Source organism: Capricornis sumatraensis, chromosome 15, assembly GCF_032405125.1.
Source record: "Capricornis sumatraensis isolate serow.1 chromosome 15, serow.2, whole genome shotgun sequence".
Taxonomy (NCBI): domain Eukaryota; kingdom Metazoa; phylum Chordata; class Mammalia; order Artiodactyla; family Bovidae; genus Capricornis; species Capricornis sumatraensis.
The window spans coordinates 32,571,184-32,597,551 of record NC_091083.1 but is presented as its reverse complement, the minus strand read 5'-3'; the positions used below and the strand labels follow the sequence as shown (position 1 = coordinate 32,597,551).

Below are 26,368 nucleotides of genomic sequence, written 5' to 3'. Positions count from 1 at the left end.
AAATTAGAAATTATAAAGACAAAAAACATTTTTAACTGCAACATTAAATTTCTGGTAAAGTTTCCTTCAAGCCATTTGATTTTATTCTAAGTAGGTTCATGATAGAGAAAGTTCCTTGTATTTCCCACTAATAATGGAAATCTTAAGTGGAAAACAACAAAAATAAGTTTGCCACAATTACCAATATACTATAGTTTAATAGAAACATAGATCATACAGGTAATTTGAAAAGTATTTTAATATAAACATTCTTAAACAAAATGAAATAATGTTGACATTTTAGATTTAAAAAATTCATAGTTCCTCTAAAATACTAAGATGCCACCTCTATAGTAATTGCCTCACATTTTCCAGTTTCTTGATCTGTGCACGTCACGTGTAAAGATCCATCCCTATGCAAACAAAAAATAGTAACACTTCATAAGCTCAATTTATAAAAGCAGAAAGTTCGTAAGAAACTACTTGAGGACTCTGAGTAAATAAGAGATCATTTTACCTTTTGAAAGAAGAGTATTAAGAGATAAATAACTGAAACACAACTTTATGCCTTACATTTAGAATCATATGCCATACTTGGGCAGTTGTTCTTTAAAAATCTCCTTCTGTGTCACTATGATGAAGGTTGTATTCCTTGAGAACTCATGATGATAAAGACCTTGAGTTAAAAACTTTATGCAAGTTCAAGATACAACGAGTTGTTTTCAGTCCCGGGCCATGACAGATCTACCCTAATGAATTCTACATTCTGGCTAAATATGATTTATGGAATAAACTAACCTTAATGTTGATTTGGAAATGATTTACTTGTAAGACACAGTATTACAGATGGACTATTGTTAAAGAAATGATAACAGCTGAATTTAATTTGTAGTATATGTCCTATAGATTTCCTGTTGAAATACTGAAATAAACTTACCCTTTCATAGGACAAAAATCAATTATGTAAACCTTAGGAAATCATATTTAAAGTCGATAAAAATTATGTCTCAAACTTGCATGGACCAATTTTTTAGGTTGACTACACCCATAATAATAAAAGAAGTCACAAAAAATTCAGAATGATAATGACTTGAGATATACTTTCTTTGGTAAATACAGTTAATTTACAGGGAAAAATCTAAGTTACTGATAAGATCTTTATAAGCTTTTAATAAATGATTTTCTCAAGAGTTACAACAGATGAATCAATTGAAAAAAAGGCAGAATCTCAAAGCAAATTTTCTTAACATCGTAAGTACATTAATTTTTTACCTTTTCATAGTAAGAACAGCTAATATATCACGTAATCCATTTTCTTTTTTATCTAAATCTTGGAGCACAACCTGTTTAGGCAAAAATAATACAAAGATGATTCAGTATTTTGACATTAATAAATTGATGCATCGATTATTCCAATGGACTAAATCTTATTCATTACTGAAAAAACCTTTTAAAACAGGGGTATTTTCAGTGTTTTTACCATTTATCATAATTCAGAGCATAGAATTAAGCTCTCTTAACTGACACATCTCCTCTAAAAGGAGGGCATGGAAGATAACTAATATTATTTGTCCCTCCTAAATGTCATGTCCTAGATTAAAATGATACTGTTTGTCTCAGAAAATAAAGACTGTTTTTCTTTTTGGTGATTACACTATTACAGTAATGCGTACATTACATTTTGGCAAGCCTTTTATATATACTTTAAAAAATTCAAATATTTTAAATGCACTTGAAAAAACCATTTAAAGGAAATACATGTCAAATTCTTTTGTACTACTACTACTACTTTGTACTACTACTACCACTATGATTACATTTGTAAGTAAGAATTATTAATGGATTTACCATAAAATTACTCGGTTTCCTACAGAAAGGCATACCAACCGATCAAGTTTGAAAGTGACTTTTCAGATTTTGCCAACATGAAATTTTACGACCTTAGGTAAACACCAAGTTTATTCATTTGTAAACTGAGGTAGTTAGAAGAGATGGAATCTGTAGAAGATTCTCTTCCAAATTCAGTATTATGTGACTAGTTTTTTCCTTTCCAGCATCTGGCAGCTGCAGAGTCTCCGAGTAGTGTGTCCAGAGAAAATGTAAGAAATGCACTGATTCAAGAGATGAATACTAGACTTCCATCTGAGTTTAGAGCCTGTCGCACAGCAAAGTACTTTTACAGTGATACACTGCAGAAGCATATGGAGGAGCTTTGAAACCTTTACTAGCTTGAAGGAGCCCAGGCAAGAATACTGGAGTAGGTTGTCATTTCCTACTCCAGGGGATCTTCCCAACCCAGGGATTGAACCCAGGTGTCTTGTGTCTCTGGCACTGGCAGGCAGATTCTTTACCACTGTGCCACTTGGGAAGTCCATTATTTCTTGGGCATGTTTCTAAGCAAATTACATGTCTCCATATGATACATTTTAAAGGCTGCAGAGGACCATATCATATGATCTAAGCATGTGGTATTTGAAAAAGCAAACTTATCCTATGTCAGAGGCAGCATGGTGCAATGGCAAGAGCATGGGCTCAGGAGTAAAACCAACCTGAGGATAAATCTCAGCTCAGTGAAGCACAAGGTATTTACTATCATGAGCCTGTTTCTTACACACCTATAAAATGCACACAACAATGTCTATCTCATAGCACGTGGGATTATGTTTATAAATTGCCTGGTAGAGCACACTTGGCATTTAGCAAACAAATAAATGTCATTTCCCCTGCCACTGACCTGACTGTCAAGCAGGGTAGAGAGCACAAAGAGAAGCAGTAGAAACACAACTGTACTTCGTTTTCGTTTTCCTCTTTCAAATTGAAATAGCTTGTTTCTTCTCTTTCCAAAATGAATAAGTACAATTAATCCATTCATAACAATGTCTCATTCCCTGTCCTAGTCCCAAAGCCTGTAAAGGTGAACCCACTGGGGTTGGCTGGGGGAGAAGAGGAAAGCTCATTCCAGAAGCAACTGTCTGAGGGATCCTAAGAATTTCTAAACAAGGCAAAGAGGGGAATAAATGACTGGTTGAAAAATAGACTGTATTTTTTGGGATCTAAAGAAAGAACAAAGCACACATGATGGAATCCAACATGAAGGATATAAAAAATGAAAATTTTTTGTACAGATTACCTGTTCAAATTAGCATATAATCATTTCAGCCTGTCTAAATAAGTTTTGTTTTAAAAAAAAAGTGTTAAATGTCCTATATGCACAGTTTATGAATTAATGTTAAACAGAGCCTAAACCAGAAGGAAAAGCTAAACGGTTTCATGTGATTAATTCATAGTATAATCTGATATATTCACCTGTGCAAACTTGTTTTCTACTTTTGCAGAGTTTTTCCCCTCAGACTCATAGAGTTCAAGACACACTGAGGATATACTTCCAGGAGCCTGTAATGTGTGTTGTCTTCGAGCTGGCAAAGGAGTCCCTGATGGAAACAGTACTTTGAAGCTGTTGGCTCCTGATTCATCAACTCCCTAATAAGCAGGAAAATAATATGCACATCCTTTGAAATCATTGCAATGAGAAAAAAATCACTCCTATTAGAAATGACGATATAGTCCTTGTTGATAATCTCAACACTATAAAGTAGCAAAGAGAAAAAAATGGAACCAATCCTTAATCCCAACCCACTTTAAAAATAAATTGAAACATACACTTCTCAACCTGTATTAGAAGCTTATGATTAAAATGATAATTAAGAAATTAACAGGTTAATATCAACTGAAAGAATATCAGAAACTCATTACAAGTAAAATTATAAACCTAAATTTAAAATTTTTATCAGTACAAGGTTTTATTTTAAAAACCATATGTATGTAAACCTGTGGCAATAACTTTATACTATGTATGGAAAAGTAAAGACAAGCTAAACATACCTTAACTAAAATATCCTTGGCTGAACACTCTATCTGAAGAGCATCTTCCACAGAAAGGCTTTCTTTCCCAATAAGGATTCCTGCTTCTATAGCTGCACCAATAGGGATGACCTCATCAGGAGGAATGGAATTGAGAAGCTCAACAGCTGGGAAAAGATCTCTAATCATTTGCTGTAGCCTTGGGATTCGAGAAGACCCTCCACAAAGGACAACCTAGAAAATAAAAACAATTTTCAGTTTTTTACTTTCAGAACAATAATTGTTTCTCAAAATTAGATGTAACAGGCCATCTTCATCACATGGTAAAATATAAGAAGCCCTATTTTAGCATATTATTTTAAACATCATATAAAATATACACATATAAACATGCATTTAGTACACTGTTAATATTTAACATATTCTTTACTTATAATGACAAAGTTTAAAATGACGAAAGAGTAAAGAAAGAGCCCTGGGTATGGAGGCCGAGTATCTGAGTTCCAATCCTGGCTCTATCACTTACATGCCAGCATTACTTCAGGGAAGGTCCTTACCCTCTCTGGAAACCTTTTATTGGGTTGGCCACAATGTTCGTTCAGGATTTTCCATAACAGCTTATGAAAAGGAACTTCCTGGCCGACCCTACAGTTTCCTCATCTGTAAACGGAGAGCCAATTTCCTGATTTTGCCAGGATTAAATGTTTCAGTGAATATAAAGCCCATCATTTTCTCCCTCTATCCCTGTAAGAGGATTATACATCCCCACCCACAGCCACTGCCCAGACACTGCAACCTCTCCCTTTTATTTCTCTGCTCCATACTCAGGACTGGCCATGGGTCTAGCTTTGGCCAGGTGAATGTGAATACACTGGAGTACAACATATCTAAGCAGAAGTTTTAAAAGCCCTGCATGTTCTGCCATCTCCTTTCCTCTTTCCCTTCCTCCACGAGAGCTGCTCCTTTAGCCTGGGTTGTGGAATGAGAAGCACACAGAAAAATGCCAAAGCAGTTGACACACGGCCACCTCCAGCTGCTCATGTGGAACACAAGCAAGAAAAAACTGTTCACTACAGAAAACCAGTGAGACTTGGGGGTTGTTCATTATTGTCAAAAGGTCAACAAACTACAGAGACAAGACTATATTTTTAAATTCTCAAAAGCTTGTATTTCAGAAGTGTCTAGTGGGAAGCTGCTGCATAGCACATGGAGCTCAGCTCAGTGCTCAGTCACGTCCTAAAAGGGTGGGGAGGCGATGAATGTATACATACAGCTAATCCACTTTAATGTACAGCAGAACTAACACAACTTTGTAAAGCAATTATACACCAAAAAAAAAAAAAAAAATCCTTAATTCTAAGAATCTACTTGATCTTTAGTCAAGCAACTGAGGATTGTACCATTTGTGATATCTAATGTCAGGGTTGTACGACCAGTTAATGAAGGAAGAGAACTCACATGAACTGATCATCTATGGTACGTCACACCCTGTGCCATACATGGTTTTCATTTAATCTTCACAACAACCCTATAAAATAAGTTATAATACTTACCTGAAAGTTATATATTATCACCCTCCTAGTAAGAAGAGACAAGACAGTAAGGCTCAGGAAATTAAGTGATTGCTCTATTCTGGAACTATTAGCACTGTGAGCTTTCCAATTCAGCTGGATCTGTCTCCAAACTCATTCCCTTCCCACCACTGCCTTGTATCATTTATACCATGTGCTTTCATCTTTATAAGCCACACTTCTACTCACGTACCACAATGCATAGCATATGTATGCAAAAAAAAAAAAAAAACCAACTGAACTAAAACCTCTATAGACAAAAGAATGCAACTTTCATGTTACAACATACACAAAAATAGTGAAAATATAAAACTTTCAAATTACAGCAAATTAAAAGAAAACAGTAATAAATCTTTGTCAAACACTTGAACAAAGATGGAATTGGTAAATTCAGAAGCAGCTGAAGAATTGAGAGTAACACAACAACAGATTTAAATAGATCAAGAAATGAAACCTCAGTGTGTCAAACACCCATCCTCCCTAATAGAACCAAAATTCAATAGTAAACTGCATGCTTCAAAAGAAGGTTGCAGGAAATAGCAGTTAATTCTCTGATTATACAGAGCATTTACACAAATAAATTTTAAAAATCCATAAGATTTGACTAAACAAAGAATATGACATATTTACACATAAGGAAATACAAAATTAAACATTTACTAACATTGATAATTCCAATCCCAAAGAAAGGCAATGCAAAAGAATGCTCAAACTACCGCACAATTGCACTCATCTCAAACGCTAGTAAAGTAATGCTCAAAATTCTCCAAGCCAGGCTTCAGCAATACGTGAACCGTGAACTTCCTGATGTTCTGGCTGGCTTTAGAAAAGGCAGAGGAACCAGAGATCAAATTGCCAACATCCGATGGATCATCAAAAAAGCAAGAGAGTTCCAGAAAAACATCTATTTCTGTTTTATTGACTATGCCAAAGCCTTAGACTGTGTGGATCACAATAAACTGTGGAAAATTCTGAAAGAGATGGGAATACCAGACCTCCTGACCTGCCTCTTGAGAAATCTGTATGCAGGTCAGGAAGCAATAGTTAGAACTGGACATGGAACAACAGACTGGTTCCAAATAGGAAAAGGAGTACATCAAGGCTGTATATTGTCACCCTGCTTATTTAACTTCTATGCAGAGTACATCATGAGAAACGCTGGACTGGAAGAAACACAAGCTGGAATCAAGATTGCGGGGAGAAATATCAATAACCTCAGATATGCAGATGACACCACCCTTATGGCAGAAAGTGAAGAGGAACTAAAAAGCCTCTTGCTGAAAGTGAAAGAAGAGAGTGAAAAAGTTGTCTTAAAGCTCAACATTCAGAAAAGTAAGATCATGGCATCTGGTCCCATCACTTCATGGGAAACAGATGTGGAAACAGTGTCAGACTTTATTTTTTGGGGCTCCAAAATCACTGCAGATGGTGAGTGCAGCCATGAAATTAAAAGAGGCTTACTCCTTGGAAGAAAAGTTATGACCAACCTAGATAGCATATTGAAAAGCAGAGACATTACTTTGTCGACTAAGGACTGTCTAGTCAAGGCTATGGTTTTTCCAGTGGTCAAGTATGGATGTGAGAGTTGGACTGTGAAGAAAGCTGAGCGCCGAAGAATTGATGCTTTTGAACTGTGGTGTTGGAGGAGACTCTTGAGAGTCCCTTGGACTGCAAGGAGATCCAACCAGTCCATTCTGAAGGAGATCAACCCTGGCATTTCTTTGGAAGGAATGATGCTAAAGCTGAAAGTCCAGTACTTTGGCCACCTCATGCGAAGAGTTGACTCATTGGAAAAGACTCTGATGCTGGGAGGGATTGGGGGCAGGAGGAGAAGGGGACGACAGAGGATGAGATGGCTGGATGGCATCACTGACTCGATGGACATGAGTCTGGGTGAGCTCCAGGAATTGGTGATGGACAGGGAAGCCTGGCGCGCTGAGATTCATGGGGTTGCAGAGAGTCGGACATGACTGAGCGACTGAACTGAACTGAACATTGATAATACGTTTTCAAAGAATCCTATAATAGTCAATAAAATACAGAATAAAAACATATCTCTTTTCAACTACTTAATGGAAAATTTATCTTTAAATGATAAAACTCAGTGTCAGCAATGTTATACTAAAATGTCTATTCTCATATACTGCTGATGAAAGTATGAGTTAATTCAGCTCTTTTGAAAAGTAACTGAAGGTAAAAATAGGATTCTGCTATTTATATTCTTTGACTCAATATTTTTATTATAGAAACCTATCCCAAAGAATAATCTTAAATATAGGAAGAGATGGGCATCACTTTTCTGGCGAGTGGAAGACCCGATCTAGGAGTTCAAAAGAACAATGAAATAACCTATGGTGCTCTTCCTTTTCTAGGATACTAAGAGCCTATTTAAAATTATTTCTTAAATTTTTATTTACTTATTTAGGCTGTGCTGCGTCTTTGCTGCTGCATGCACTTTCCTCTAGTTGCGGACAGCGGGGCTACTCTCTTGTTGTGGAGCACAGGCTCCAGGGTGCACTGGCTACACAGCTGTGATTCCAGAGCTCTAGAGCACAGGCTCAGTAGTTGTGGTGCACGGGTGTACTTGCTCAGTGGCAGATGGGATCTTCCGGGACCAAGGATTGAACCCCTGTCTCCTGATTTGGCAGGCAAATTCTTTACCACTGAGCCACTGGGGAAGGCCAAGAGTCTATTTAAAATTGTGTTGATGAAGACTATATAGTAATATGGACAGAGAAATTGGTTATAATATTGTATAAGGAACATAAAATTCAAAATTGTGCAACAAATTTGACAAGTTTATTATAAAGTAAGACACTGGTCCTATTTTCTGAGTTTTCTTATATGAAAATTCCTTTATCAACAACAATGAAAAAATCTATATATATTATAAAATAGTAGAAATAATCTTGGGAAAAAAACTACAAACCAGCTGGAATACTTCTGAAAGTCTCTAAATCTTTTCTTATGCAAGCAAATATGCATTATTTCTCAGCAAACAGAGAGGAGTCTGTTGTACTGGTTAAAAGCAGAATTGGGAACCACACTGAGTTAAATCCTGGTTCTACCACTAGCCACATGATAACCATGAAGCTACTTATATCTCTGTACCTCTGTGCCTCCAATTATAAAATGGAGGTAAATAATATCACCTACTTCATAGAGGTTCCTAGTTAAGATACAGCAAGTTAATTCATGTAAAACACTCAGAAACAGTGCCTGACACCTAAGAAACACTCTAGTATTTGTCAGTTTTTGCTTATATACAAAAAATACACTGGAAAGAAATTTTAATCTTTTTTGCTAATAAACACACAGAACTGTGAGTTCATTAGAGCCATTAATCAAAATTTTATCAATTTCCTTATTTCCTAATGTAAGGTAAGAAAATATTTACATGTATAAAAATACTCTTTTAATACCAAGGGGCCATTTCTTAAATTCCCAGTCAAAAACTATTCCTACCATAAATAAAAAAAATACAAAAGTTATTACCTTGTTGATATCATCTGCTGTAAATCCACTTTGTTCTAAGACTTCTCTGATTGCTTCTATACATTTATTAAAAAGTGGAGAACACAGAAGTTCAAATCTTGCTCTGTAAAAACAAATAAACAGAGGAGACAGCAGAAATAAGTTAAGCAAGACATCTTTTTCTTGTAAAGGGTAATGTCAAAACCTACTGTGATAGGTCTCTTAAGAGTAGGTTTATGGTCAGAACAGGATATTAAACACTCAGCAGAGCAATATCATGGGAGGAAAAAGTCTAGGTTATTCATCTACAAATGTATATAATATTAAATTCACATAGAAAAATTATCATACCCATAGCCTGCCTATTATAAGCTGTCAAAAAACCTAAAAATAAATTCTCAGTGTATGGGATTTCTACCAATAAATCTGTTGATTCAAATCAAACCATAATTTGGAAATTTTTTCTATGTTTATGTTTTAAAGTTTTAAAAAACTGTTTCTTACTACTTTTCTTTATGGTCTGAGCCTCTGCTGCATTAAAGTTTGGTTATTTTGCACCCCCTGAGAAGCCTGAATGCTAGCAAATAAAATGACAAATTCTATTTCCTTCTTAATAACTGATATGAATAAGCAAACATTTACTGAGTATTTGGACAAACTTAGCACTAAGTTAAATATTCTGGAAACAGAAAAAATATAAAGACTCTCTTGCCCACAAGAGATTAAAATTCAATGGAACAACTTTCTTTTAGGCTGTAGCTTGAAATCTCTTAAAATATCTAGAGAACTTTCTGGAGCCACTGGCCACTCGAGACTATTGAGCACTTAACTCCGGCTAATGCTACTGAGGAACTGAATTTTTAATATTATTTACCTATTTAATTAACTAAAAATTTTAAATAGCCACTGGTGGCAGTGCTGACCTGAAATCAGGAAAAACCCAGGGAGAAAGAGGGAGCAAGCTACAAGGGTCAGACAAAGAGAGAATTTAACCAAACAGAGTGAGTAGAAAGCCTAAAAATAATGTAATACTGTATTCTGGATATTCACTATGCTTCTAAGTCACCTGTTAGCTTGCTGGGAGGTTTAAATAGTGCTAACTCATGGTAGCTATTAGTATGGTGAGTAATACACAACACACAATGAGAGTACAGTGGCCTCCCCTACCCATTCCTGGGTGGATGTGCAATCATTTGTAACCAATGTTTTGGATTATGGAAAAGATATGAGCATTAAAAAATAATTTTATGCACATTAAACCTGTGTTTACTAAATGTCACAAAAGCTACTAAAATTTAAAATGTTGCCAATGGATGACAAAGCAAATAAAACCAAGACAGAGATCAATCCTCAGAGTAAGGTGATAGGTAATTAGCACGAACTCGGGGAGTCAAACTAGCTGGGTTTGCATCCCAGGTCTGTCACTTACTAGCTGGATAACCTTGAACAAGAAATGAAACCTCCTGTGTAAAGTAAGGAAAACAACAGCACTTACCTCATTAGGTTGTTATGAGAATTTGAGAGTTAATACATAAGAAAGAACTTAGAATACAGCCTGCCACACAGGCGTAACAATGCAATAGTAAACAACCACTGATGCATGTGGAAGCCCCACAAAGAACTAGGGACTATACAAGTGGGACTGCTAGTCAAGAAAGGAAACTTACAAATCTCAAACTTTCAAGTCTCCCCTCATCATTCTTTCAAAGGTCTGGGATGCTCCTGTCACACACTGCTCCTGGTAGGTTTAACATAACAGGGCAGTCATCACTGACATGATTGCTTTGGGAACAGTCATTTAGTCTGACAAGAGCTGAAAACCCTGGAAGTAGAGACAGAAAAGCTCTCCTTTTATAGTGGGCTAAAAACCTCAAGTGAGAAAATGAAAAATCTGAAGTGAGAAAATTACTATGTGAATACATTTGGAACTTTTTGAAGTTTTTTCGAAATGCAGTTTTACCTGGACACATTGCAGTCAAAATCCTGACCTTCATACAACGAGTCAAGGAAGCAATTGGCGCTTCCCAAGGTTGACAAAGAATGTTTTGCAGTGTCAGCACCGTTCATTAGCTTCATCATGGCGCGGGCATTTCCTCTCACATCATGTCTGAAGGATCTAAACAAGAAATACAGTCTTTGAAGTTTAAAAATTACTAGGTCATTTAGAATTTATTGTAACTAAAATCTGGATAATCCCCATTAGGATAATTATAAGCTCATGAATCAGGGACTTCCCTGGCGTCCAGTGGTTAAGACTCTGTGCTTCCACTGCAGGGGGTGCAGGTTCCATCCCTGGTTGGGAAGATCCTGGATGCTATGCCATATGGCCAGTAAAAAAATAAATAAATAAGCTCAAGAATCAATATGAATACCAGATTTTATTTTTTCAGAATATATAAGGAAAGAGAATTTGAAGAGGGGTCTCAGGAAAAATGAATAACCAATATCCTTAAGACTCTGAATTGCTGGATTGTTTAACCACAGTTATGGACTGCTTTGAAGAAGTACAGAAGCCATCATCTTTTTGCAGATGAGACAAAAGGACGTTGAAGGAGATTCATGCAACTGGGTCAAGTCTCATATTTCACCCTTTACAACCGTAACATGATTCTTGTTGAATGGCATAGAATTATCTGTCCAGCATTAAAAAAAAACAACCAAAAACTAAAAGTGCTTCTTCAAAGAAATTTGAAACATATAAAATATGTAAAATTACAGTTCTACCTCCAGGGTGAGTTAACTACTAAAACTGCTCGCTAAGTGGTGACTGATGGCTCTGCTTTTAAACATGTTTAAAACCCATAATAAAATTAACAGTGCCCTTCCTTGAGTGGGAGGGGCTTCCCTTGAGGTTCAGCTGGTAAAGAGTCTGCCTGCAATGCGGGAGACCTGGGTTCGATCCCTGGGTTGGGAAGATCCCCTGGAGAAGTGAAAGGCTACCCACTCCAGTATTCAGGCCTGGAGAATTCCATGGACTGTATAATCCATGGGGTCCCAAAGACTCAAACATGACTGAGTGACTTTTACTTTGTTTCACTTTCCTTGAGTTGGAACACCTTTATAACAAAAAGCAGCATAGGTCTTTATTGAACAAATGAGAAATTACCACTTTTTCAGGACTGTTTTTTAACCCAGTGTAGTCAAACTGATGAAAACACTACTTTTTAGAGCAGTGATGTCCCAAATATAACCTTTATATAGTTGACTCATGATGTGCCAAACAGGATTAGAATTTTGAATGGAATAATTGCATCCAGCAACAAAACTAAAATATTCCTTGTGGTAATAGATACCCCATAAGACTGGTCCACTGGAATCTAACTACAACATAATCTTTTACACCTGTAAAAACTGTTCAGAAGGTAGTGAAGCCTTACTGCTTTTACCCTCCTTCACCCAAACATAAAAGCAACCACTGACAAATTAGGAAGTTGAACTTGAGATCCAAGTTCATACAGTTCAGTGTCTGGTGGTCCCTTACACTAAGTGAAAACTCTAAGTATACTGCACTAGGCAGCTGGGTCTCTGCTTTCGCCTGTTTGCCAGGACAGATTTTATAATTTCAGACATGAAAATATCCATTTCCGTGGAAACACCATGCCCTCCTTTGAAAGGACAATTTCAAATAAATTGGGTAAAAAAAATTAAACCTGAAGCTAAATTTCAGGTTTATCATCAAACATATCAAGTCCATTAATACTTACCTCTGAAACTCAGAGGCTAGGTACTGTGCTAAGGTTTCTGTGAAGTGGGTACCTCCAATGTTATTATCAGTGTTTGTTGAAAGAACACGGTATATTCCACTGTTAACTTCCATGACACTGATAGATAAGGATGTTCCTCCAAGTTTGAACACCAAAATGTTGCTAAAAAAAAAAAACCACGAGTAAGTTATGAGAGAATCATAGTATTGTAAAGCCAATTTTGACTTCTTAAACTAAGAAGTCATTTAGTTTAACCCCTGTAAATCACAAATGAGGAAACTGAAGCTCTTATGGGAGAAATTGAGTTGTCCAAGGTTATTGCTTAGGAATGAATCAAGCCTAGAAACCAGATCTTCTGATTTTAAGTCAAAGCGCATTTTTATTTAATCCTGCTGGTAAAATTATAATCTTTCTCACTAACTGGAGTTCAAGACACTAACTTTTCAAAGTAAATAAAAAAGAGATTTGCAATTAAAGTCAGTCTAAGAGCATTAAATATAGAAACTTTGTTAATACTCTTAGTTACTACCGCAATGCCCATGTTCTACAAAAGTTAAAACATATGCAAAACTAGGCATTAATTTCCTATGAATCAAAATCCAAAATTTCTGATATTCTGTATTTTAGATTACTTAAATTCCTAGTGATTTATATTAGTTTCTTTGTGAGATATGAATGAAAAGATACAATTAGGGAAAATTAACACATCTGAATTGACATCCCTAAAGTTGCATAATGTGTCAGATCTATTAGGACCAGTTTTACAATCAAATTAGGAGTACATTTTACTATTTCATTATCAAATGAAATCTTAAATTCCCATGCTGGCTTTTCTGTTATCTCCTGCCATGAAAGTCCTCACTGCTTTTCTAAGCATGTTTTATATTCGAATTGGTAGTAAATTTAACAGTGCCCTAGAGCTTCAGTTGTAACTTGGCTGGCTTATAAACTGCACATCTTCCTTCACTAAAGGGACAAAGTGTTAGATGATAAGAGAAGGGCAGAAGGGCGCAACTTTCCCTTCCTGTTGTATCTGTTCTCTGCTTTCTAGGACATCTTTCTCATCTATTTGAAAAACTCTAGGTGAGAATTTTGATGTCTTTCCATCTATAAAAGCTTGGAATGACTGCATTATATAACAATCTCTATTCAAATAATTGCTGTAATCTAAAATGTTTTCTGCACTGAAAAACTTAAAGCTGAAAATATGGTTTTTACCTTTTTCCAGTGGGGGAGTCTTGTCCAATTCCATAAGCCAAAAGAGCTGCAGATGGTTCATGGATTAACCGCAAAACATTAAACCCAGCAGCTCGGGCTGCTTCCCTGTGGACAATGTGCTTTTAATAAATTTGGTATCACATGTTCAAGTCTACATTTTTAGAAATGCTCTGCTAAAGATTTTATGCAATAGCAAATAAGATTTCACAAGCAGAACATGAAGGGTAATGATCTTTTAGAAGCAAGATAACAAAACACAAGAAATAGACCTAAGTCTTGAAGTGTAGAGATCAATTTCTCTTTAAAATAATAATGTTCAGAGTCTATTTTCTTGACAAAGACGATAACATGTGCCCATATTAAGGAAAAGAAAGCTCTCCAAATGCTTGAGCTTACAAATCTCAGAAAGAGACTAGGACATATTTTATAATTCATTTCAGAGTTAATACAATACATATTTATAATACACTTATAATACATTTCCAATTTCTTTACTTTAGGTTCACAGCTTTAACATTCCACAAGTACAAGTAAACAAAGCAATTCTGTGGCCCAGAAGCAACTCAGATGTTCAGCAAAGCCCTGCAGGGAACTCTACCCACAGAGCAAAAGACTGGGTGCTTGCCAATTATATTTGCATAACAACTTATGAAAACTAGATAAAATTTTTTGTTTAGATGTTTATCTAGGTTAAAAAAAACTCAAATATTTTCTAAAATTGCTTATTTTTATACAATTCCTACATAAGCCTTAATTAAAATACACTAAGGCAAAGTGATTCACAAATGTCAACTTAATCTGGTCATCAAATGGTTCCAATCAAAATAGCAAGGAAGATATTAATACATGCAGTTTCAGGTTCTTTTGACACTTCATAAAATATAGAAAATATTAATGATTATTACCATGCTTTTACCACAGGATTTACATATATAAATATATACATGATTTACAAACACAACATTTTGTGTAAGGTATTTTCACATATAATTTTACCTTTTACTATACAGCAATGTTGTGAAATTTATATTTCCTTTAAGCAAGTTAAGAGAAACTTCTTCATATTATACTTACCCAAGAGCACTTTTTTGCTTTTCTCCAAAATCAAATGGAACAGTAATGACTACATCATTGGCATCTGAGCCCAAGACAGAATGTGCCGTTTCTGTATGTGAAAAAACATTTTTTAAGTTCATGACACTTAATGTGGTAATCATGTCATGACATGCATAAGTCAAATCATTACACTATACCCCTTAGTCATATAGTGCTGTACGTTAATTATAGCTCAATAAAACTAGAAGGAAACATAAATTCTGACAATACACAAAAACGTCAAGTGATACTGAGGTTTATTCATTTGTGCCAAAGATCTTTTTATTATAAAGATTTTTCCAATTTGTGAGGCTGTCCCACCCCACTGATCTCCTTCTCTTGTTCTCTTAAACTGTGCACTACTTTCTATGGTTTTGGTATAGTTTGTGGACATGTGACTAGGTACTTTCTAAAGCGTATAGTTCTCAGGCTTCCAAATTTCAACCACCTCCCAAATGAGATGGGCTCCACTGAGAATGGGCTTCTGATGCACAAAGGTGCAGACCAACTACCATAAAAAGCTGCCCTCCATCCCAATTACTTTCATCACAGATTCCAGAGCTGAAGTAAGCCTCATCAACAATCTACTCCAGAAGTCCTCAAGTTGTTGCACAGGAGGCTGCTCAGCTCCAAGCTTTTGCCTGAAGTGATAAAGCCAGACCTACCTAATCTGCTTAAACACTGTGGAGATTGTAGTATCTTGAGGGAGACATAGTAATTCACTTTTCACCAGCTTACTGGCCACTTTGTCTTCAGAAGTTTTGAAAAATCTGATTTGGCCCCATCCAGTTACATTTCTTCTGGGGAAACCACAGTCAAGGAAAAAAGTCATCTAATCAAGGCCACATGGCCCGTTAGGAGGCCAGTCAGGTCTAGCATAATTTAGGCCTTCTCACTGCACATCTGCTCAATCACCCTGCTTCGCTCCAGATCAAAAAACACTTCCAGCTTTTTTAAAAGGTCAACTTTTAAAAAGATCTTTCCCTTTGCTCAATACCTTTCATTTTACTAAATATCAGTCTGGCAACATCTTCTGGGCTGACAAATTTCTTTTCTTCTCCAGTATCTATTTCATATCGTAACTTCCCATTTTTTTCAATGACCTATGAAAGAAGTGTGTTAAAATAAGAAATGATTTTAACAAAATGCAAAGTTTCAAATCAATATAACTGGGTCACGACCTTGGCAATTACTCTGTATAACAGGGAAGTAATAATGGAAGCATACTCACTAAACATTTACTTTCCGTGATGTATTTCTGAGACTGAGGATCATCAGAGCTGTCCATAGAGACAAATATAAATATTTATATCATCATCATTGATATGTAAGTTTTAAAGATTATATTCTTCAAACCAAAAAATATAAAAATATAATTAGTTAATTCCATGAAAGCGTCTTCACATTTGAAAGTAAATAACTCTTACTTGTTCTGATCTTACTATCAATAGATGTTATACATTTGAGAATATTTTCATAGTATCAATTACTTTAAGTCCTATAGTATCATATCTTTGATCATATCTCAGAGCCAAACCACTGAGATTAAAAAGGACAAAAGGAGGTAAAACCTCAAACCAGAATACCTAACACCATCTTTGTTGCTTGGTTTCTGAACATGAATCAATGTCTGAAACCTGAAAGCACTGAGCAAAAGTAAGAATATTATTATATGTAAAAGGACAGAGTACTATAAGTAGATAGATACTGTCCTATACAAAGTAGGTACTCAAGAAATGTGTATGGCAAGGAAAAAAACTAAGACAATGGGTGTTACGTTGCTCAAAATGGTAATATGAATGCAGACTATAAAACGTTTCCACTGGATCTTCCCAACACTTAAGCAGGGTTAGTTTGGCAGGCAGTATTGAGGAGAAACAGATTTATAGACAGTCAACAACTTACAAGCTGATAAGGGGAAGAGTCAGTACTTGATCCCAGGTCTTCTCTACCAGGCTAGGTAGACTGCCTTGCAGTGAAGACAGTGAACTAAGGGACTTTTGCCTTGAGCAGGGATAAAAGTCTGATTCTTGGCTTAATTTCATCTAGAAATGAAGATAAGGTCAATCCTTCCACTTAACCCTTCTTGCAAGGGACTGCAGCTATTCTGTCCAGAGACCAGTCTTAAAACTGTTTAGTAGGAGGCGATGAAAATTAACAGTGGCTCTTCACTGAAGGGTTACCGAACATGAGGGCCCTAATCTGTGTAAACAAGGGGGAAATGAAAGGGGCTTAAAATGGGGTTAATTTGGCTTAGAACTTTGTTGGCAATACTTGTAGATTCCTCCTATCACCTCCACTATCACAGGTAAGCAGTTTGTCTGACGTCACCTGGCTAATTAATAGCACAACTGGCTGGAATCCAGATCTTTCATAAAAAGTTCAGTATTCTTTCCACTAACTCCTCCCCTCGTCTAAACCCAGTATTTATACCGTATCCTAGACAAATATTTTAAGGATAAGAAAAAAAAGACTAAGTGTGCCTATGGTAGCTTTTTTCCCCATCAATGCTGTAATGTTGGCCTGACACGTAGTGGTTCAGTTGCTTTTAGAACAGAATTTAAGTCAACCAGGATGATTTCTCTGAGTATGTTATCCATCACTCAGATAATTTGCCAGAAAAGGGTATTTTAATGGCTTTAAATGGAATTTAATGAACTCTTAGAAATGGCAGTTTTGGACCCGATAGGATTAACGGGATTTAAAGAACTTTTAGAAATGGAAAATTCTTTCTCAACTGAGGGTCTCGTTCATTTGAAGACAGAAAGCACATGTAGTTCTGAAGGTCTCAGAGGTAAGGTCCTGGAGGTTAGCCAGTGGATAAGCAGAAAGCAGAGGATGGAGATGATGGACAAATGTTCATAGCAGCGCCAGAAAGTAGTGGACTGACCCACATCTGTGTACAGACAGCAACTTTTATTTGTCCACACCAGGATCAAGTCACTTCACAGAGAGACAGAGGATGGTGGAAGGCTGGTATACACAGCACCATTTACTTTGTAGGCTTCAGGAGGCAGAGCATCACTCCTACCAGGGTACCCTGGCCTTCTTCCTCCTCTTTCTTGAAGGGCCCCTTGTAATAGGCAGATCCTCGCCCCACACTAACATGCTACTGGGCTTATTCCCCCCACCGTCCCAGCAAAGAGCCTGTTACAGCCATCTGTCCACTGGGTCCTCATGCAGCTCCTATGAGGTAGCTGGGATGGCCTCCCACTGCAGAGGGGAGGGGCCTGAGGTACAGAACGGTGAAGTGACCTGCTTGTGGACGGATGGGGAGTCCCGGCTGGGCCTAGAGTTCAGGCACAATATCTGGGCCTGTTTTCCTCCAGTCTCCCCTTATTACAACTTCCTCCTCTTAACAGGCTTTGGCCTGTTATTCTGTTGACTTCTTTAAGATCGTTCCCTTCAGTTTTATTCCCACCTTCAAGTCACTTCACCATCAGGTCTGCACACTGCTGCCTCTAAAGTTCGACTTGACCTTCATGCTTTAGCACTTCTCTTATGTCCAATAAATCCCTGCTGGAGTACTTTGCTACCATTAAGTGATTAATAGAGTATAGGCCTAACTCTTTCAAGTATTTCCTTAATTTTTCAGAAAATCTAACTATCTACAGTAGTGTTATCCAGTTGCAACTGAAATGGATCCCTCTATATAAGGACCTAAAACAACACGGAAGAAAAAAAAAATTATCTCCATTTCCAGGCCTTTTTAAAGCAAGGAATCTATGTCTGGGTGTGGAGTTAATAGAAGTCCACGAGAAGTCATAAAAATCAATACTGTAGAATCTTTCCTTAAAATACAACTGTTAGCAGTGTTTCAAACATACATTAATATGCTGCTGTGACTGGACACATGACAATCGAAATTTCACTTTGTCTTCTGTTATGCTATTCGTCTAATTTTCTGGAAGGTACAAGAAAAGCCATCTGGTACAAACTTCTCTTTAGAGATGCAGAAACTGAGGCACAAAAAATGACAAGTGATTTGCTCAATGTAACAAAGCGTGACAGCATCAGAACCAGGAGTTCTAACTCAATTCCAGTGTAGTCTACCTCAAGCCTCCTCCATAATCACTCGTTCACCAGAGCAGCTTGCCTGCCTGCCATCTGTTCCTGGTTCCAGGGATGTTCCCACTGTGGTTTGGACCATTTCTCCACCTAACAGTATTTCCAGCATTTAGGTAAGCAACCAAGCTGCAAAATATAAAACAAAACCTCTCCCAACAGGCCTGTACTTTTTATTTCACTCTCTAGATTACAGGAGGGCTTCCATGGTGGTTCCAGCGATAAAGAATCTGCCTACAATGCAGGAGACACAGGTTTGATTCCTGGATCAGGAAGATCATTGGAGAAGGAATGGCAACCCACTCCAGTATTCTTGCCTGGATAATCCCATGGAAAGAGGACCCTGGCGGGCTACAGTCCATGGGATCACAAGAGTCAGACACCAGTCAAGAGACTAAACCACCACCACCACCACTAGATTATAGGAAAGCTTTTTAAATTCCAAGTATGCTTTTTTATATTTCCTGAAATAACTCATGTCTCTTACGTCTCCTGCAACAGCAGGCAGGTCCTTTACTACTGAGCCACCTGGGAAGCCCAAATAACCACTAAGAGCTTTAAGTCAGGTTAATGATGGTCATTTATGGCTTCCCTTCTAAAATAAGTTAGAAGCCTGGCTCAATGCCATCTTATCTCCTCTAGGAAATGTGTGTGTTTCAGAGAGAAAAGGGGATGTACCTGTGAAGGGCTGGTGCTTTTAAAAAGAGCTATCTGTTGCAGGCTGTCCTTATTCCTACCACCCTCAATTGTTACCAAAGCTATTCTCTTCTAATATATGCCATTAACAAGGTGAACTTTTGTCTACACTTTGTGAGAAAAAGTGACTTTGGAGAGTTTCCTAGAAGAAACATTTTCTCAGTCTTGCCTTTTGCAACATTCTAGACAGAAAACAAAGACACAGAGAACAAAATTAGCTACAAGTATTTGGGAAGCTTATTATAATCCAAATTGTTTCCATGATGTCCAAATGACAAACCAAACCTAAATATATATAATTATGAATATAAGGAAACCTAAACATGGAATGCAAAGAATTTACTTATAGGGAGTATTTTATGATAGCCAATTTCTCATCAAAGATTATCAACATGAACCAAAACACACGATTGTGGCTTCCTACCAGTTCTGAATCATATCCATAGAGATAAGAGACTAAGGACAAGTAAAATGGAGGGAAAGATGGTTTGACTATTAAGTGCTTGCTAGTAGTTATGTCACAGACACAGCAAATATAAAAAGGGACCAATACATGTTGTGTCTACATTAGCCTAATGAACTACAGAGAGGTTTTAAGAAATGAAGATTGTAAACTCCAGGAAGAAGTCAAGTTAAACTAGTAGAGATTTAAGCAATGAGGTCATGGTGTACAACCCTAATTCTGTATCTTGTCAACTACTGTGCCTCGCCCCAGCCTTCTCTCAGCCAAGGTCACATGCTTTAATAACTTACATGTGTATAGTGCTTTAAACCCTTTCACATCTATTTCAGCCATCTGATCCTCACAACAACCCTGTGAGGTAGGCAGGTTTAGCAGCTGAGGAAGCTGGTGTAGAGAGGTAAACTAAAGTGTCTCCCATCAGCGACGAAGTCAGGGCTAGCTAGCTCTGTGGACTTGGCTGCATCCTTTTTCTACTGGGCCACCCCTTGCATTTCTAAAGGGTCTTTCAACTAGCGGAGACATCTGGGAGCAGCCATGAGCACATATGTTCCTACCACTCCACATTAACTATCCATCCACTCTTTTTTGTCTGAGGACATGGAAAAGGAGCCGGGGTATCAGGAGGCATCGGTTGGACCCAGGCTCTGCCAGTGCAGGAAACACACCCTTGCATGATCAGCTCCTAACTTTTGGTGTTTGAAATTAACCTCTGAAGCAACTTTTCAAGTCCTAGCTGGAAAGCCCCAGTTGCCTCTTCCACTGCAGTGGCCAAGCGTCTGACCGCGACCACCGCATCCCTGCGGAGCTCGTTGGCAGTGTCCTGCTGAGCGCTGGCCTCCTCGCCAATGGCAATCAGCCGATCCAGTTTTTCTTGCTCCCGCTTTGAAAGTTCTCGTGCCAACCTCCTGTTTTCTGCCAGCTCGGCTGCAATAGTCCTGGCCACTGACCGCCTTCTTCGCCGGGCCCACCTGGGAGGGGGCTCACTGGTCAAAGGTCTATCCCCACCAGAAACAAAAGGAGCCCTGGAGGAGGAGGCTGGAGGCCGCTGTGCGGAGGCCACCCCATGAGTGTTTCGGCTGGAGCTGGAGCAGGGGCTGGGCTCACCGGACACAGCCAGTCTGGTCATGGGGATGCTCTGACAGGGGGCAGCTGCACCTCTGAAAAGGTGATGGGAGCTGCTGTAGCTGGGGGTCCCTTGAGAGCACCCTGAAAAACAAAGCAACAATGTTGCAGAGAGGACATTCCTGCTATGGGAATGCTTGGAGCCAGCCGCAGAGTTGAGAGACAAGGACAAAACCAAGGCATCTCTCTGCAGGGGGTGGGGAAGAATTCATTTTCTCATGTGGATATTTTGGTCTGCTATAATAGTATGTCCAAAACGTCCCCCTCTGCCTTCCATGGTGCTATCCAAGCCTTTCTACAGCCACAAGTTCCTAAGTCCCCATTATAAATAATGCCCAAACTAGTTTGGTTCTAAAGAGTACTTTGAGGTTTAAAAGAGTTCTAATATCATACATACCTAGGGTTACAGCTTTTAAAAATCTGGAGCCCTTTCTCTCACCATTAGGTTTAAACGAGAGGGCAGGGGTTGAAATAGCAACTACGCTGAAGAGGTCACCATCCAAACACACACTGATGAGAACCAAGTGACTCTGGGACCCCGACCCTTCACACGCTTGGGGGTTACCTGCACCCGAGGATTCATCCCAGGAGTCCTCGAGGTCACTGGTTTCTGGCATCTGGTCACTGACCCTCAGCTGACAATCATCTGATTCCTTCACTGTTTTCAAAATAGGCTGATTCTCTGCTGCCTGAGTCCTTTTTGCTCCCAGAATGTTGGTCCCCTCCTCCCCTGGCGTGTCAGGGGCCGCTAAATTCAGGTCACTGTGCTTGGCCCAAGCAGCGTCCTCCATTAAGTTGTCTGCATCAGTCACTATCTGATTTCGGAGAAGCTGATCCAAAGTATCATAAAAGGGACAGTGTGGTGGGTCGCCCATACTTGTGGCGTGGGCCACATAGGCCTTTAAATATAATGCCTTCAGGACTTTGAACTTGGAGCGGCACTGACGCTCGGTGCGGCGGAAGCCTTCCTGCTGCATCCGCTTGGACACGGCCTGATAGACATCTGCGTTGTGATGCACGGTCTGCAGGCGCTGAATGTACTCTGCCTCGCCTAGTATGGAGAGAAGCGTTCGTGTCTCTTGTCTGGACCACCGGATGCCCGCACTGCTATTGGAAGTGGCCATGGCGGACTGGGAAAAAAGGCTAGCTGGAGGAGGCTCCTGGGCAGGAGGGTGCCGACCTGAAGGTGTGAGGAGTTTCTGTGTGCTCCAGTCTATCTCCAGGAGCCGGCCGCTTCTTCCCTCTCTGGGCTAATTGCTGAGAAGCCAGGTTGGAGGACCGCATTTCTGGCTGGAAGGCCACAGGGGAATCAAAGTTACAGGAACGGTGTAAGGATAATTGTGGCAGTAAGTTAAGCGGTGCTACCTGTAAGTAGGTTGCAAACAGAAAGGATGCCAGGGTTGAGAAAAGCCCAACTCTGAGAGTCCGCTCAGGATGGGGACCAAGGGCTACAAAGGGCCTTACTGGCTTGGCAACAAGGGGACTGGCTTCTCCACAAAAGGCAGGATGCTTCCAAGGCTGAGACCTGGAACCACCGTGTATCTGTAAAAATCACCATTGTCTTGTAAGTAGATAGACCAACAGGGGCGGGATGCCTGGATCCTGAGGCACATCACTCTGGAGAAGGGATAGCAGGACAGTAGTGCAGTAATACGTGTCTGCTGCGGCTCACTCCTCACTAACCTGGGCCTGGGTGGTACGCTATGCTATCTACGTATTACCCATCTGACTGTCACCACTGCACTCCTTTGTTAAAAGGTAACTTCCAGGGCCAGAAAAGCAAGCTAAAGTTGTTCTCACTAATACAAAGCTTTTTGCATAATATGGCAGAAAACATCCACATCTTTATTTCCACCACCTGCCCCCAAATATCAAGAAAACCCAAAAAGGGCTCCCAAAGAGATGCACCTATAGAACTATTCTGAATTTTGACAGTGTCAATGCCAGTACCCTGGTTGTGATAGGTAGTATAGTTTTTTCAAGATGTTTCCAGTTGGGAGAAAATGGTTAATCCAGAAATAGACTGGATCTCTCTGTATTATTTCTTGCAACAATGTAAATCTATCATTATCTCAAAATAAAAAAGTTTAATTATAAAAAACATTATTGGCTGCTTACTTCCTGCCATTTTTTTTGTTTATAATTTGAAAAATTTTGACAGCAACTCAATTTATTTTCAATATGCTCAGTACTAAGTTTAGTCAACAGATAAATAGATATGGGAGTGTATGTATCTTCACAATTTGAATTCTCTCCAAAACACTACAGTTTTTGACTTAATCACAGATATTCTAAAGAAAAAAAATGAGCATCAAGTTCAACTTATCTAAATATAGGTAAGAGATAGTAAAAAAACAAAAAAATTTGTATGTATAAAATATATATATATATATATATATATATATATATATAAAACTTTAATCCATGACTTCCCAAACCTAAAAACAACACAAGGAAATTTCTACTTAAATTCTCACCTGAATAAGGTAGAAAGGAAAGAACCTGAGGTTAAGAATTAGGCGTCCTGGACTACAGTCCTGTAGAGTTCACCCCACTAAACTAATTTAGGGATACTGTAACTTCTGCGTGCTTTGACTTTCTTATCCAGAAATGAGGAGATATAAAATCTGCCCTACCAATCTTACAGGGATTTCTCTGGATTAAATAATAGATGTGAAAGCACTTTGAAAATTTAAAAACACTATATTACATATTAAAACTCCAATGAAAACAAAAACCCATAATTTATAATTATAATTTGAGGTAATCTATAATTTGAGGAGACAGAAGTCTGGGGAAGCAGGCCTCTTTTATCTTTTAATTAAAGTTATAGTAGATGACTAACCTGATTCTTAAGACATTAATTAAGCTGTTTTCCCTAATGATTAAATGTGTAAGCCAACTGGAAAAGTTAGTTCCCAGAAAGTGTCACAAAGAGATCTGAAGAAGAAAATCAATAGCTTCTACATAAATATTCACCAATTACAATCGACTTCACAAAATTCAACTATAGTGCAAAGAAATCTTCAAATTCCCACACAATCTCCCAGTTTAAAAAGAGTACTGTAAAAACATGTTAAGTTCAAACTGCCACCTCTGAATGACACAAATTATCAAAATTAAATGCACACTAGCATCTACCAATACTAACAGATCTGTAAGTGAGAAGCAAATGTCTCCGTGAATCCCATCTTTCAGAAAATTCAGCACTAATATCAAAAGATAACAGCCTACTGGGGAATTCTGTGAAATGACTCAGTCATTAAAAACAGCAAAAAACACACTGGTGTTTCTAGTTTCATTTCAAATTATGCTTACATTCAAATTATAAACATGTTTTTTGTTACCATAGGTGAAAGTATTATTTTACTCCATACCTTCTGCCAAGGATCTGCTTGACTTTCATTACTGTGTTTGAAATATTCCTTATTCTACTTTGTTTTGCTGCCAATCCAACAACCTGAAAAAGAGCAATCTATTAAATATGTCATTTTATACTTATTTCAATGTACAAAAATGAGGAGGATGGTACCTCTTCATGTTTTGAGTAAGCAACAATGGCTGGAGTAACTCTGTCGCCTGCATCATTTGCAACCACATCAGCCCGGCCATCCTGGAGGTAAACACACAACTGTATTAGTTATTCTGAAATGAAATACATAGTCTCCTTAGATACATTCAGACATATGTGGAGCCCTGTGACTGACATATACATGGAAACAAAAACTGCTTTACTGTATTTCCTAGATCTTAAGAAGACCAGACTTCTACAACCAGCTGCCTCTTTTCAGTCTGTTCTGCATAGTTGATAACAGAAGAGACGTAATAATAACCTCTCTATATAAAATAACGTGTTAATACATTAACCTTTCTATCCCTTTTCCTTTCCCTGTAAACACTCATCCTTCTTCCCTCTTTTTACATATGATGAATTAGCAACAATCCTTCGGCTTTTCCCTACAAATCATTTGACGTTTAACCGTGAGACGAGTATCAGGGCTGTCCCTTATTATTGTTCCTTCCGCCTCCCCACAGACGAGAAGAAGCCCTAAACTCCTAGTCACACACTCATTTCCAGAAAGGACAAGTGAATAGAGCACACACCATCAACTGGCTTCCTACGCTTCTCGGGATTAACAAGTCCAGTTCCAGATCGCGGCCACCTTGCTCTTTCTTGGCAAACGTCCAGAAACCTCCGGGTACCAGACGCTCGGGTCCCCCTCCCGGCCTCCTGCGTCCATGAGGTCCCCAGGTCCGCCTTCCTCCTCTAGGCTTCCAGAGCCCAGGACGTGGCCGGGTCCGTCCCCACCCCCGGGGGGGACTCCAGCTCCCAGAGTGTCCCTGGGTCCTCTCCCCAAACCCCCGGGGCCTCCAGCGCCCAGGACGTTCCCGGGTCCGCCCCCGCCCCGGGGCCTCCGGCGCCCAGAAAGTCCCTGGGTCCGCCCCTGGGCTCGGGGGCCTTCGGAACACAGGATGTCGTCGGGTCCTCCTGCGCCCAGGATGTGCTGGGTCCGCAGCTGCCTTTCCTGAGGGGCCGCGGGGGAAGAGGCCGAGTCCGCCCAGCCCTTAGCCCCAAGACTTCCTCGCAGAATCGCCTCTTCGTGCGACGTCCCTAGGCCGGCGACACGCCGTTCACAACCCCGCAGACCAAAGGACTTGGCCTCGTACCCAAAGGACGCTGCACCCGCAACCCAGCTCCCCGAGTCCCTCACCTTATAGACGGCCACACAAGCTGATGTGCAGCCCAGGTGAACCCCGATGGCCGCCATGAGGCGGCCGAGACGGCGACAACACTAACGGGTGGCTTCCCAGCAGCAACAGCGCCGGGCCCCAGCACAGCCCCATCAGGCACCGCGGAGACTTCAAGTTCCCGTCCACCCACTGCGCCCCGGCCCTCGCCGAGGCCGCCCGCGTCGCCGCCAATCAGCGTGAAGGTCCCGCCTTTTCTGTCGCGCAGTCGGCGATTAACTATTGTGAGTCTCTCCCCGCCGGGGCAGCACCGCTTGAGCGGTATTGCGCACGCGCAGGTCGGGGATTGGTAACGAAACGGCTCCTTCGTCCCACCCGTTTTTCCTGAGAGCCAATGGAAACTCACGGTTGAGTTGCGTCATTTGTCCTAG

At 39.2% G+C, this 26,368-nt stretch overlaps 2 protein-coding genes and 1 non-coding gene across 3 annotated transcripts; 1 reads left to right on the top strand and 2 right to left on the bottom strand.

Annotated features, from left to right (window-relative positions):
* Positions 1-242: 242 nt before the first annotated feature.
* On the bottom strand, positions 243-26,103 carry HSPA14 (heat shock protein family A (Hsp70) member 14). Its single transcript, XM_068987374.1, has 14 exons — positions 25,961-26,103; positions 24,781-24,861; positions 24,626-24,708; positions 16,134-16,182; positions 15,900-16,005; positions 14,882-14,972; positions 13,808-13,912; positions 12,590-12,751; positions 10,846-11,001; positions 8,907-9,009; positions 3,862-4,074; positions 3,286-3,459; positions 1,252-1,322; positions 243-392 (listed from the first exon to the last, which is right to left on the bottom strand). Exons 1-14 carry the CDS (start codon positions 26,015-26,017, stop codon positions 314-316), a joined length of 1,530 nt encoding a protein of 509 aa, XP_068843475.1. The 5' UTR covers positions 26,018-26,103; the 3' UTR covers positions 243-313.
* LOC138091981 (small nucleolar RNA SNORD22) lies at positions 2,842-2,960 on the top strand. The gene has a single exon (XR_011146001.1). It is a non-coding gene; the product is annotated as a small nucleolar RNA SNORD22 (small nucleolar RNA).
* On the bottom strand, positions 20,809-22,372 carry MSANTD7 (Myb/SANT DNA binding domain containing 7). The gene is made up of 2 exons (XM_068987375.1): positions 21,814-22,372; positions 20,809-21,332 (listed from the first exon to the last, which is right to left on the bottom strand). The coding sequence occupies exons 1-2, from the start codon at positions 22,370-22,372 to the stop codon at positions 20,809-20,811; spliced, it is 1,083 nt and encodes a 360-aa protein (XP_068843476.1).
* Positions 26,104-26,368: the final 265 nt, after the last annotated feature.

Coding starts and splice junctions, on each gene's coding strand:
- MSANTD7 (XM_068987375.1), bottom strand. CDS start 22,372: ATGGCCACTTCCAATAGCAGTGCGGGCATCCGGTGGTCCAGACAAGAG. Junction 21,333..21,813: donor GGATGAATCCTCGGGTGCAG/GTAACCCCCAAG, acceptor TTTGTTTTTCAG/GGTGCTCTCAAGGGACCCCC.
- HSPA14 (XM_068987374.1), bottom strand. CDS start 26,017: ATGGCGGCCATCGGGGTTCACCTGGGCTGCACATCAGCTTGTGTGGCC. Junction 24,709..24,780: donor CTTACTCAAAACATGAAGAG/GTACCATCCTCC, acceptor GCTCTTTTTCAG/GTTGTTGGATTGGCAGCAAA. Junction 13,913..14,881: donor AAGCAAAAAAGTGCTCTTGG/GTAAGTATAATA, acceptor CATTGTCCACAG/GGAAGCAGCCCGAGCTGCTG.